Source organism: Danaus plexippus, chromosome 10 (genome assembly GCF_018135715.1).
Source record: "Danaus plexippus chromosome 10, MEX_DaPlex, whole genome shotgun sequence".
Lineage (NCBI taxonomy): Eukaryota > Metazoa > Arthropoda > Insecta > Lepidoptera > Nymphalidae > Danaus > Danaus plexippus.
This window is the reverse complement of record NC_083543.1, coordinates 7878114-7892478: the sequence shown is the minus strand read 5'-3', so window position 1 is coordinate 7892478 and position 14365 is coordinate 7878114. Positions and strand designations below refer to the sequence as shown.

Sequence of the window (14365 nt, the reverse complement as noted above, 5' to 3'; positions counted from 1 at the left end):
GCACAGCATGAAGGCCATTCACAATTAACAATTTGTTTTTATCATTATGCTAACATTTTATACCTCATTGAAGTTGAGTTACGACAAATCTATTTAATACGTATATTAATATATGCAATTCAACATCTAATTGATAAGCCATGTCATCGAATAATTGCACTGCACTAAATAATGAGCCTGAATGTTAATTATGATTGTCAAGCAAGTAGTTTATTATCTTCCGTTGTACAGTAATCAGTAATAGTCTTTGTTTTAGATTTTAGTACCTTTGTCATTTAACGTAATAATCAATCAAATTTCAAAAAAGAGGTTACGTAATAGCTACTTAAAAAATCCTAAATATCATTTCTTTCCTTTTAATATATAACACTTTCGTTGTCTTAACTTTTTCAATCATCGCATAGTTGAACGTAGTTTAAAAAAAAATATCTATAAAAAATATAATTAAAAAAAAATTAAAAATATATTTATCTTTAATTTGTAAAGGTTTTTTTAAAAATACAATTAATGTTATTTATATAGTAGCTTTTTTTAAAATTTTTGATTGACAGATTCTGTTCAGCTGGCCAACTTAGAGGAAGACGCAAATTTTTGATGTTACTGTACTTTGTACAAGGACCCATAATAATGAAAGCCCAAAATGAAAATATCCTTTATTTATAACAAACTAGATTTTACTTGACAAAGAAGAAACCCTATAACTTTCAACTAGGCGTCTAAAGTTTTACCGCGTAGCCATTCAGAGACATGAAAGATAAGTTTATAAATGGAACTGGCGAGTGGCTAGTGGACTTATCAGGAAATTTATAAAGATCCGGCTCACAAAGAGAGACGTGCTTTAATAATATGAAGAAACAACTGTCTAGAAAGAAATCATATATAATACCTACTTTGAATTTATTAATTTGGGGCCTTAATTATATAATTGATATCTTTTTTAAAAGGATGAAAGATTCAAGACAAGAAAAGAAATATAAGGGAAATGTTCACTAAAAATAACGGGAATTGATTTTTAATTTTATTCCAATAAAATAAATTAATACAGCTTTGCAAGTTGTAAATGTGCTTATCAATATATGGCACAGATATACTAAATATGAAAAGGACGCGGTTTTGTTGTCGCCCTTTAATTTTCATAAATTTTAAATTAATTTTAAGTGATAACAATTACATAATTTTTGAAATGTTTCAATATTTAAAATATAAAATTAATAAAATATTTGGAGTATTACGTTTTCTTATTGCACTTGACTAATAAGTAATAACTCAATTCATAAAAAACAGTTAAAAAAAACTTTTGAATCACAATTAGTCCATAACCGTAGTTCTTACATTAAAAATAAGTGAATTTTGTAATGCAACTTTGAAGCAATTTTTTATATATATCTATTGTAGAAGATATGTCATTTTTTTTTAATTTTTTTAATTATTACATAACTTAATCCTCTTAAATTGTTTCAGTCATCAAGAATAGATAAGTATAAAAACTGCCAAATGTCTCTATCTACAGTTTAGATAATAGTTTGAATTCGCTCATTGAAGAAGTGCCTATATTGGTAGAACACTAAAATACATGAAATACAATGAAAGGAAAATAATAATATAGGAAAATAAACAATAGGAAAAATTAACACAATACTGTGATCTCCTCTCAATTGATCGATGGAAGAAATGTGATTAAAATGCGATGTCACTAAAATAAAAAGTCGTAAAGTAGTTCGGGCACATTGGCAGAATGAATGTAAATCCACCACCGATTTTTTTTTATCGAGGCGTTGACAGAAGACTTACTTTAACGAAATTACTCAAAAAAGTTTGATAGCTTTAAATACGAAAGTACCTATACGTCGAAATTAAAGTGATTGTCAAAGCTAGGGTTATGTTATAAAATGTTGTACTTAAAATCGAGGAAAAGCATGAGTTGTGGATTGTAACCAAATATAATAGTTAAATAATTTGGATGTTTTTTTTTTAGTGAATATAAATTGTTCAATACATTCAATTTATTAATTTGGGGCCATCATTCATATGAATTTATATTTGCGCAGTTATATCAATAATAGGAGAGTTTTGTAACAATTTTACAATTTTATATATTGTAATTACCGAGTTGTAATTATTTCTGAAGTTGATTAAGTAAAGAAAAATCAATGTAAAAATTATTACACGAACTTTTAACTCAATTAACATTTTTGATACTACAACTAAATGTTATTTATCTTTCTATGGATTTATTTAACGCCAAAGCGTAATACAAGTAATAATAATAGTTCAGACGCTTCATTCAGTTTGAAACTCAGATATTTCGTTGGAATATGTAATGGAAAACTGTACGCCGCGGCAGAGTTAAACAGTGACTAGTCGCGTGTAGACGTACCATACGTTGATATTATTATTACGTACCACATACTATAACGTCAGATTATTTACAAGGAATAGTTCCAACTCCCAAGGTGCGATATTTTTGTGGTGGCAAATCGCCAGTAGGAATTAAATTTATATTAAACATCCCGGTTTTAGTGAATAAATATATAAGAAACAACTATATTGTTGTATAACTATGTTTACACGTACTTTGGATGTGATAATAATATTGTAGTGTTTAAAAGTTTTGTTTATTCTGTGGTTATGAAGTTGTAATAAAAATGAGTGAAAATACAAATCAATCACCTCAAGAGCCAGCAAGGCCGCAAGAATTTAATAAGAGGAATACAGTGAACAGAACACAGAAGAAGTCTATTGAATCTAAACTATGGGACCTTTTACAGCCAGTGGCGAGACTATGGGGTCTCATAACTGCGATAGGTAACTTAAATATTTGACTTATAAAGGTCATTAAATGACAAAATTTATGATATATTTAAGTGTAAATATAACTATTTCCAACATTAACTTATTCGATATATTTATCGTGTTGTTAAGATAAAGTAGCACTGGCGTGGGATTATTCTTTAGCACGATATATTCCTCAATGGAAAGTGATTTAATCTAAGATAGGTGAGATCTAATTGTAAGATAGGCAACATTTTATGTAAGTACTAATTACAGCTATCCTTACTATTTGACCATTTTTTATTTAGTTATAGTAGAATGCCCAGAGAAATTAGTATGTATATATATATATATAATTCCGTCATGTTATTTAAAAGATGTGCCCTTTATTTATCCTTTCAGAATTATACCAAGTGTATGTAAGATTTAGAATATTTAATACTCCTAAGTTGTTTTTTGTTTTTAAAGTAATATTAATAATATGTTTTTATAATTTAGTCCTAAGCGGCGCCGGAGCCGAATTGACTGTTCTAGGCTACGAAGTTGCTCCAGCACTTATGTAAGTATCAGTATAAAATTTTTTGTGTCTACCTCTTTATTTAAATATAGAACTCTGCATTATGTTTTAAAATATCTGTTTATGAAATGTACGCAATATTTTACTGACAAACTAATAATAAGGTATAGGTTACCGAGATGATAAAGATTTTAATCATCAAAAATAACCTACCCTTCCATCTCGAAATTATGCTTTGTTAGAAGTCTTGAAACAATGAAAGACGAATATTTTTAAGATAAAATCCTGACATAATAAAAAACTGAAATACGATTGTACCTGACGAAAAACCGCAAAATCGTGAAGCGTTCTCTTCGCGTCTTTTACGAGATTCTTATTACTTCCTTTAAGAGCCCGCTGTTTTTTTTTTATATTTATTTTTATAAGACTTTTAGATTATGTTTTTTTCTGTTTTACTCAACTTGTATTTGTTTTCTTGGTTTACGTAATATTTACAAAAGTTTTTTTACATTGACGTGACTAGAACCTTGAAATGAATGACTGAATTAGAATTCTTATCATTATCCAAAGATAATCTGCGTAGCGAACAACTGTTGTAGTATATAATCAGTAACTTAAAATAGATCTTAAGTTTAATGTAACATTTAAGTTCAATATTTTAATTATTTTAGAGATTTGATTAGTCTAAAACAAATCATATAATAACCTTGTAAAACAATTCTAATTTATAATTCAGTAATAAAATCTATATTGTTCTAATTTCAATTTTATAAGGTTCATCTAGAGATTACTTATGGATTTTAAAAAAAGAACACGTCATATATACAATCTTTTTTTTAATGTTTTCCTTCCTAGTGCAGGTGCTATATTAGTGTTCTTGCTTGAGACAATGTGGGTGGTTGCTCTATTCGTGGACCTTCTCTGTCGGCGTGGAGAGTACTCCATGAAGTTGAGATGTTGGGACTTCATGAGGTGGTCATGCGGACGAGCTCGGGCTCCGTTCTACGCTTGTGCAGCGACCGCGATTCTGTTTGCCAACCTTACGATACTAGCCACTGTTTCAGGTACGTTATTATGCTAATTTCCTTCATTATCTGCACCCTTCTTTCTTGGTGTTAGTATCTTAAATTAACCGGATAGGAAATTCATGTCATTTTTCTTTGCTGTAGTTTTGATTATGTGAACTTACACCAAAATATGTGCTCTTTTAATGGGTTGATTTACTTTTATGAAAGTTTCGCCTAATCTAAACTAGGCTGTATAAAATAATGCAAGAAAACTATACATCTGATGAATGAATCGATTTCAACTTCTGTTGACAACAATTATGACACTCATTTGAAATTGTTTCTTCCATCCATTAATAATTTCTTTGTAAGTTGTTGTACTGAAAACTGTAAAAGTATTTCCGTGTGAGCGCTCGAGTGCTACTTAGCCCATATTCTCATATATCTCGCTTAAACTTTCATTTTGATACATTTCTTTATTCGTCTCACGTCCGTCACCGCGTCACGTAAGCCGTGGCGTAAAATACACCTTTGATATTTATTTCAACATTTGCACAAAATTTTAAAGCGATATCTTTCTTCCTAAAACATATTTTTGATGCATATTTCAGTCGTGAAGCTTTTATTGCATATTTTATTGTATTTTATCCATTTCTTAGTTGTATTGGATATAATTAGGTAATATACGTAGTGGGAGTTTAAACTTCAGTTATTTATTAGTAATAGTTCAATTAGCTGGTATTTAAGAGAAAATAAATTTGAATATAATAATCTTTTAAATTAAACAAAGACTATCTTCTATAAGGAAAAATAATTCAAGTGGGTATAGACTAACGAAATGGGACAAGTTCCTTTTGAAGATTCAACGAGTCAGACTAGAGATAATTATGTCTCCAAATAAGGGCACTCCTCGTTTCCAGGTTAAACACAACCTCCCTTATGGTACTCAACCGGTCAACAATTCTAACATTTCTAGTCGGCCAAGTGAATTTTGTCACTAACACATTTTGTTTTTGGCTATTATTATACACCACCACGAAATATTCAAATAAACCATTATTTATTTGAATATTTCGTGTACTAGTTTTGATAAATTTTCTTGATAATATTCTGATAATAACAGAATGCTTATTGTGTTACTCCGGATCCCGGTCATGGAATCCATCAAGCATGTCTTTTTTCCTCCAAATACTATATCCATAATTATCGTGATATCTCTCAATACAACCGTATTTTCGAAGGCGGCATGTTGCTGGTATTGGCAGCATTACGGGCCACGGTTCCGTTCTCTCCATACGCGAGTCACGGCCCACACTCTCCCCGAGCCGGCAGCACGCTCCTCAGTCAGCATGATAGCAACGTACCTGATGTGTACTACAACGCTGTCCAGGCGGCGGAGGAAAGGTATGTACGATTAACTATATGGTTAATGGTAGCGCCATCTATGGCCTATCTTATGCCTTTAATACAACAGTTGTGTCCTGATGCCACGGGAACTATGCGTAATTTTTGGGATACGTTATAGCTCATTTCTTATTCTTATATTTAACGTATATAACTAAAAAGGTTATTCAAAATCTGCGTACTAGTTTCTGAGTGAAATGGCAACACAGTTCAATCTTGGTAGTGTTTTTATTTATATATAGGTTAAGTACATTTTGTAGGTCCATTCAGACTCGAATCTTGTGGCCTCTTGGCGTCTATACAGAATCTAAGGAAGAACAATGGCTGCGATACTGTAAACACAACTGGGTCATCTTTTGTGTACTAAAAATATTCTCATTTACAGATCCGAAGAAATGACGGTACTTGATATCAAAACGCAGGGTAGGTCGCGGTCACACACGCCCGACCCCAAGTTGCTGGAGCTGTGAGCTGGACGTGGACTTTAGGGAATTTATATGGGAACATACTCCGAACAGCGAACTGTCGGTAAAGTAACAAACGTCAAAGAGAAACTCGCTAAATACCTTGTACTGGCATGCCGTAACTTTTTATTCATTACGCATTACGCCGGCATCAGTAACAGGGGTTCGCGTCCACGAAATACAGAAAGTTTACTGTTTTTCATTCATATACATGACATATGAAAGATAAATTATGAAAACTCTGTTCGGTTCGATGCACACTAGTGTTAAGGTGAGTAAGTGTTTTTTCCGACTGTAATTCAGATTGTACGTTCTGTATGGAGTTGAATTTTTTATTTGTATGGAGGCGTGATACAAGGAGAACGGCTGAAATCAGATGTTGCCAAATAATTAACCCTGACGTTACAACGAGTAAACAACAACAGTGGTATTTGTTTATAAGCGATACGAACTGATGAGTAGATTGTAAATTATATTTATTTGTAAGGGATTTTCAAATTAATGACATAATTAATACATTAATTTAGATCCCTACAAGCTGTGATAGTGTTCGTTTAAAACCTAGATATTCTATACATGACTGTACGTGTGTTGTATTAAACATATATCTGATGCTCGTTTTCTTTTATTTATTTAACCCTGTCGTTGGCTTAGAACAGCGTAATACGAGTAGGCGGCTTTCAGGATCTGAAAAGACAAGGATATTAACACTACGCTTAGACCTTAGTCTTAGTTAGCATCGTCATACTACATACTGACCGTTAGCAGTTTGTCATTCATAAATATTCACACATTACAGTATTAAAGTAAGTTATTAAATGTGAAACGAGAACGCTAAGTGGGTAGTGTGACGATCAAAACTCTGGCTAAAAATATTGTATTCTCTATCTGAGGCGTAACTCCAGCTTTCAAAACATAAATCCAAACAAATCTGTTATATATGAAGATTTATGAATGAAAAGCTAAGATTACTAACTGATTTTGACGAAAAATTTTAAGAGCACTGAGTAACTATTGGTGAAATCTATGAAAGATAATTAATTCGAGATCAAAGTTATTAGCGGCGAACTAACGGCTGTATTTCAATTAAATATTTACTTGAGAGTGAACAATGATTTTATTTCATTAATGAATTTAACAATGAAAAGAAGAATTAGACAATATTTTTCGGATTATACTACGCGTATTTAATTACTTTAAAAACTACATACTCTGATACTCCCGACGTTTCGGCTACTTTGCAGCAACCGTGAGCAAGACGAGATGAGAATTGTGATTCAGTTGTGATAGAATTGTGATTCACATCTCGTCTGCCCGTGAACAAGGTTGCTGCAAAGTAACCGAAACGTCGGGAGTATGTAGTTTTTAAAGTAATAAAATACGCGTAATATAATCCGAAAAATATTAGTTCCATTCAAATGAATACTCGCGAAAGTCTTGGAATCTCATAATGAAAATATGATACACAAGTATATATACATACATTCATCAGACAGATAATTATACAGACGACCAAATAATCTATCAGTGTCTGCTACAAGATTGCTTCCTTAACCTAAACATCGACTGTTCAAGGTCTTTCATTGTCGATTAGTTTTGTTCGAAGAATTTCTTAGTATACACGAAAAACAAAACGAAATATGGTTTTCTATACAAAATGTTTGCTTTATGGATGTATGGTTTATTCTTATATTTTTTAGAAATGGCAATACCTTCGCGATAAAATAAATATAAAATTACTAATAAAAAACGAAGTAAAATTTTGGCAGGTAGATTAATGTTAAATATGAGATAAAATTAAATGTTTAAAAACTGCGAATGTTAAAATATTATATTAAAGAAGTATTTTATAAAAAGGTTCATTGAGTTTTATTTATCCAGCCACAGGTTAAATATAAATATATATATTTGTATAATAATATATATTTAATCTGTGTCTAAAAACGGTTGGTTTTTAGGTACAACGTGTAAATTTATTTTACAAACTCATTTTGGCCATTAATTTATGTAGTTATTCAAATATATTAATAAACCTTTTACAATAATTTTCTATTGACAGTGACCGCATTCAGACAGACACAGACTGGGAACAAGGCAAGTAAATCTCCAGTTTCACGATGATTATTATATTAATATTCTTGCTATTCAAACATTGTGTTCAATACTGTATTTAAGATTGCAAACAAAACCACAGATGTTGTACTGAACATTGACAGTTTACTTATTATTGAATAAATCTACGCTGTCATCTATGAACCTATATTATATATTAAAGAAGAGCACTGATTTTTTTCTCACTTATTAGTGCTTTCTGTTAACTTTTTTTTTGAAAATTAAAAAGTCATTTTAAAAATATGTATTTTGTTTTCTGTTTTACAAGGCGATGTCAAAAAATTGCCGTATTAAACCAATTCGACGATTGTGATCTTTGTTAAAGATCACAAATGTCATATTCAACAAATATCTATGCTTAAAACATTCCCTAACATGCCTTACGATCTTTAATATTCCTAACTATTCGGAAGCAGTATAACTGTACAGATTTTCAGGACTACAGAATTGAATTCAACTATATTTTCGCGCGCTAATTTATTCATTATAGGTATTACTACATTAAATCCGACGTTTCGTTTCGTTTGCGTTTATTACTTATAAAAATATTTTTTTCGTATTTTTATTAATACCATTGCGGTAAATGTAAAAATTGGCTATAAGAAATCATTTTAAGTGATAGGGCCACATAGTACACATTTATAGTAGATGAGCATTGACAGGTAACTGTTGTAAGTAGGTATGTATAAATGGTTTACAAATCCTTAAATAAAATAATCACATATACATACTTTTTCTCAGAAGCACAGTTAAGTAGTGCACTGCTGATTGAGAATCAATTGTAACAATTAAAAATAAATTAACTATGTAGGGCGACACTGTTATGATGGGTTCAGAGTAATCATTTTTTATCTGTGGTTTCAAGTGCTGTTGAATTCACTTTCACATAACATTATACCTCAGTTGGAACTGAAACTAGATTGACTTGAGTGTTAGGTACCTAAGTATGAAACAACTTTCAAATACAGCAAGCGGTAAAAAAAAGGCCATTTTTATATTAGTAAACCTATCAGACAATGTTCAATGTGTATTTTGATTATCTTATTTTCTTATAAGTAAATATTCACAACTCACAGCTAGGAAACAGTCGTTGTTCATGGTAGCGAATCCCCCGGCCGTGAGCTGCAAGGGTCTCTGAGAGCGGGCTATCATCAGTACCAAGTATCTTCTCAACCTGACTGGCATACGTTCCCATTTACAGCACATAACGGCTTCAGAGACACGCTCTGCCTGATCAATAAATTCTTTATAAATAAGGAAATATGTCAAAGGTTTATTAATGGAAACTTCAATATTTGAGGCGTCCACATGTCTAAAATCACTTTTGAATATAAAATTTTCTACACAAAGTTAGATTATTTACATATAGACTAATCCATTATACAATCTTTATTACATTAAACAGCAACTGAATCCAAGTTTTTATAGCGTGAATGTAGCCAATTTTTGGCGACATTACAACCGTTTTCTAAACGATTGTCGTCTGATTTACACATAGCTTTTAAAGTTTAAAGAAAATTATAATAACATAGACATTTCATTGGTTCTTATCTATATGGAAGTATTGTACAAGAAACAAATATAGCAGAGCATTTAAGTAAATATATTTAAGAGTAATATATACTTGATGAGTCAACTCGCTGCTAGTGAAACACTGCAGGGCGAGCTGAATAATCATAGCTCCAAAGAATGCTAGTGACGTTACTAAACTGATTGACTTTAAACTTGATGCGTCCCGCTAGAAAAAAAAACCAATTTAAAACACTCGAAAAAGATTAAATGTTGTATCAAAATACAATCAGTAAAACTTCTTAATTTCGTTCATATAACTTTGACTTATTTAAAAATAATTCCGTCTGATAACTGTTTTCTCGATTAACAGAAACAAAACATGCCAACCATTATTGTAAATTAGAGAGCGTCGTTTATAAAGTTAATTAATAATCTCACCGAAACTTGGACCATTACGGAACAAATCGCCGCCATGCTAGACAACAGTTGGGTCATAAACCCGTAGGAGTAGGTCGAGGCGAATTTATCCACGCAACTGAAATGGAAAAGCTGAATTATGTTACTTAAAAAACATCCTTCACCAGCAGACATCGAATTCTTCAAAGGCAGGGTAGATTATGTTGATTCTGACTTGAAAAATGTAGCGGAGTGACAATATTGAAGTGGTAATCCTTTGATATTGAGTCGTGTTTTATTCGACTCCCCTTTGCTAATATCGGGATTACTACAGCGGGTTTTTTGTTGTAATTTTTCTCAATTTTATGTCACTGTGGCTATGACAGATTGTTAATAAAACTCCCTATCCTATAAGCTTCATTCCGTCCAAATTTCATCGTCTGTGAGCAATTGAGAAAAAGTAATATATTATGAAAACAAAGTTTGTCTGGCGCGGGTTACGTTTTAAGTTAATTTACATCGTACTTTACAGTAATTTATAGGTCGTTCACTTTTAGTCACTTGTTTGCCAGAAGTTTTGTTAAAGTTGCATATTTTACTGTTCTCAAGTACCTACGATTAAAACAAACATGGCTCTCCTATACTTGATTTAAGCATATTGTAATTAGTAATTATGTGGAACTTGGAAGAGATACATTTTAAAAAAAAATCTTATAACGATAAATAAGAATATTCAGATGTAAAGAGATAATAAGCGGTAAATAAGCTGAGAGTTGCCTTGAAGAGTAATTGAGTATTTTTTCATGAGCTTCACCACGACAATATCTTTCCTATTAGTCAAATAAAGTAATACAAAAGAAGCATTTATGTAACTGATATAATATTCCCGTTGTATATTTTAAGCACACAATACACATAGGAAGGAGATTAAAGAATGCATCTCACCGGAATTTTTTTTAATAAAACTCTATGCATATTTATGAAGAAGGAATGAAAAGGGGATTAATTTATTGAATTATTCACATTTCGAAGGTACATATGTACATTTTTAACGACATACGGGTTTTATTCATTACGATATTATTTCAAATAGATTAACACGAACGCTGTATGATATATTAAATCCAATTATAGATAATACAAAATTTGCAATAATCTTTTTGAAGGTTTACTTATTTGTTAAATAGAAGAAAGTGTATACATTTAATTATAAGAAGGTTCAATCTAGACATGATCCAATATTTTTAATCATGTTTAAATAACTGGCGACAAATGTTACCTTATTAACATTTGATGCTGACGGAAACAACTTTTCAATGTGTTCTCTAAAGCGATCTCTATTTCTTGTTTCGTACAATAAGTTCTCACAATCATATCACGTCTGCTCTCACCAAGTGAGGCTTCACAGTCGTTCAAAGCGACCGGGTCGTTGCACTCAATTACACCTTTAATTAATTTATCCATAGTGCGATCATAGGCTGTGGATATGGCTTCTTGCATGATAGAAAACTGAGTGCTCATGTGAAGAATCACTGAGCCGATAAATGTATCGATAGTCATCACTATATGTCCCGTCCAGAGCAAGCCTACGGTTTCCAGTAAAAAGGTTATAATAAACGATAAATCGTTTTGATGCTCCCAAGGGATGTAAATCGGCTGTGGCAGAGTGCGAAAGGGCCTCAATGATGTGTCATTTAATTGGGCAACTTCAGCTTTCCAACGCAGATCCTGTATAATTCCATACACGTTGCCATTCCCTATAGTCATCCATCCGAAAAATATAAACAAACCTGTAAAAATCCTAGTAATACGAACTGTTTTACGATTTTTCTCTTCGTTCTGGTAGAACTGGTGTAGATCTATTTCTAAAGTACGTATAATGTCTTGGATTTGTTGATTCTTAAAGAAGAATATGTACAGCTTAACAATTGTTAGATCGTGAGTGACAACGAAAGCTAGACTGAACATCAGACGATCGAGATCCTTGTGACCGATGAAGGGATCCATTGATTCCAATCCTACGAAACCAGCCACCCAGACAACCTCAGTTAGAATCGAATAGTACAAATATATCCCTGGGAAATTGTTAGTATTGTTCTCTTCTGGTGAATGCCACCAACCCAATCCAAGAAACCTCAGCAGAATATAATGGACGACGAAGAACCGCCTGCCCTTTGTTTTGCCTGATTCTGGCATGACGTCACACTTCCTACACCTCGGAATTACAAAGATTAACAACACGTTATGTAGCTTTAAACTTTTGATTATATTATAAAGTAACACTTTAATAAGTAACAACTAACACTATAATTATACGGTCTAAACGTCAGACGATCGGAAGGTGTCACCGATTTCTTATAATAACATATCATAAAACGAATCAAAGGATATTAATTTCATGTCTAGTGGTGAAAATCTTTCGTCATTTTTATTAAAAATATATATATATATAATTATAATAGTTTTAAGACGACTTTTCAATAGTTCGCAGCACCAGCGGAACTCGACTGGATCGTGTGGCATGCAAGCAATTGATTGATTCCTATTTGTTTATTCGTTCATACAAAATATTGCGAACTGGACAAATAAGAGAAGCGTACAAACATTGAAAGTGTTCAAAATTATATATACTTAAAAGTCGTGTTAAGTGTTTATGGAATGGTATAAATTATATTTTGTACCGTCTCTTTCTATATTTTATTAGTCGAGGGAAGTCGTCGCAGTTTGAATTCTATATTTATTAAAATAAATAGAATAGATCTTTATAATTTAATATTACAAACATAGGTTTGAACTGTCTGCTTGAAGGGTATTATTTGGATTGAATGTTTTATTATATCTCTTGGTCACAAACAATTATGTATTCGCTTTATATTACGAAAGTTTATTAAAGACGATTTTTTATTATTTGTTGTTTTTTTTAGTTATTATTCTAAGATACAAATATTTTAAGTTTGTTCACTGGCAAACATAAAAGGCTTTATGAATTATGATGCTCTCCATTTCAAATCTATTTGATTTTAAAGATTCTACAAACTTTAACGTGTGAGCAATATTAGTGAGAATTTAATATGATAAGTGCGAAAACGAAATATTTCATAATTAATTTATATGAAAATATAATTAGAGAGATAGTTAAACCTTAATCTTTATAAGTAAAAGAAATCGTGTTAGTTACACTATTTATAACACAAGAACGGCTGTATGAGTTTGCCTGAAAATTTGCGGAGAGATAGCTAAGAACCAGGAAAAGGACAAAAGATATTCATCCGATCGAATAAAATAAATAAGTTGATACTAATTATCCAAAATCTTCCCATTTACTGCCTGTAAGGAGGCAGAGATAGTACAGAGTTAGCCCGGTCATACATTTCTAATTCTGAAACTAACGCAGACGAAGTCGCGTGCGAAAGCTAGTGTCATATACTCATGAAGACCGAGGATTTTGTACTTTTATGCTGATATAAGATTATTATTAAATATTACCTGTTCGACTTCAACAGAGCAGTTAAATGTTTTGCAATATATGCAGTAGATCATCTTGTTTGATTGAATTATTCATATTCAATCAAACAAGATGATCTACTTACGTACTCATATTACCTACACGTAGATGGATAAAAGGTATAATAACTATAAATTTCAGAACAATTAATGTTTCGTTGTTTTTTACTTTCAAATTTAAATTTCAGCAAATAAAATATAAAAACAAAAATTTTATTCCAACCTTTTACATTTTGATCGGACCAAAATACAATGATTTATTTATACATTGCATTTAGTGCATAATAAGTATGTACGTAGATTACCACGATTATACCATCTGCTCTATTATTCTGGCACTACTAAAGTTTTTTACCACATAATAGATGGCGCAATGACAAACGAAAATTCCAACGTTGTATCTGACGCTAGATGACGCTTAAATGAAAGGTTAAAAATAAGTAAGAAAACATCTAAAATAAATTATATAAAATAGCCTTTTTGTTCATATAAAATCGATGGTCCTAAATGCAAAATGAAAGGACTTTGTATAAAAAAAAAAATATATATTTTTGTTTAATTAAATGTTGCCTGTATTAAATATGTAGAGGCAATTCTTTCTAAGCAAATATTTAGATTTTTGACGTTGAAGCATTTCAAAGCGCTGAATACGCTTTATTGTTTCAAAATCGCGTGAC

At 31.3% G+C, this 14365-nt stretch overlaps 2 protein-coding genes across 2 annotated transcripts; one reads left to right on the top strand and one right to left on the bottom strand.

The window, feature by feature from the left end:
* Positions 1-2325: 2325 nt before the first annotated feature.
* LOC116766900 (uncharacterized) lies at positions 2326-6778 on the top strand. The gene is made up of 5 exons (XM_032657042.2): positions 2326-2805; positions 3271-3331; positions 4145-4353; positions 5538-5700; positions 6086-6778. The coding sequence occupies exons 1-5, from the start codon at positions 2646-2648 to the stop codon at positions 6168-6170; spliced, it is 678 nt and encodes a 225-aa protein (XP_032512933.1). The 5' UTR covers positions 2326-2645; the 3' UTR covers positions 6171-6778.
* LOC116766899 (uncharacterized) lies at positions 4111-12427 on the bottom strand. Its single transcript, XM_032657041.2, has 5 exons — positions 11464-12427; positions 10227-10323; positions 9901-10014; positions 9351-9506; positions 4111-6851 (listed from the first exon to the last, which is right to left on the bottom strand). Exons 1-5 carry the CDS (start codon positions 12378-12380, stop codon positions 6798-6800), a joined length of 1338 nt encoding a protein of 445 aa, XP_032512932.1. The 5' UTR covers positions 12381-12427; the 3' UTR covers positions 4111-6797.
* Positions 12428-14365: the final 1938 nt, after the last annotated feature.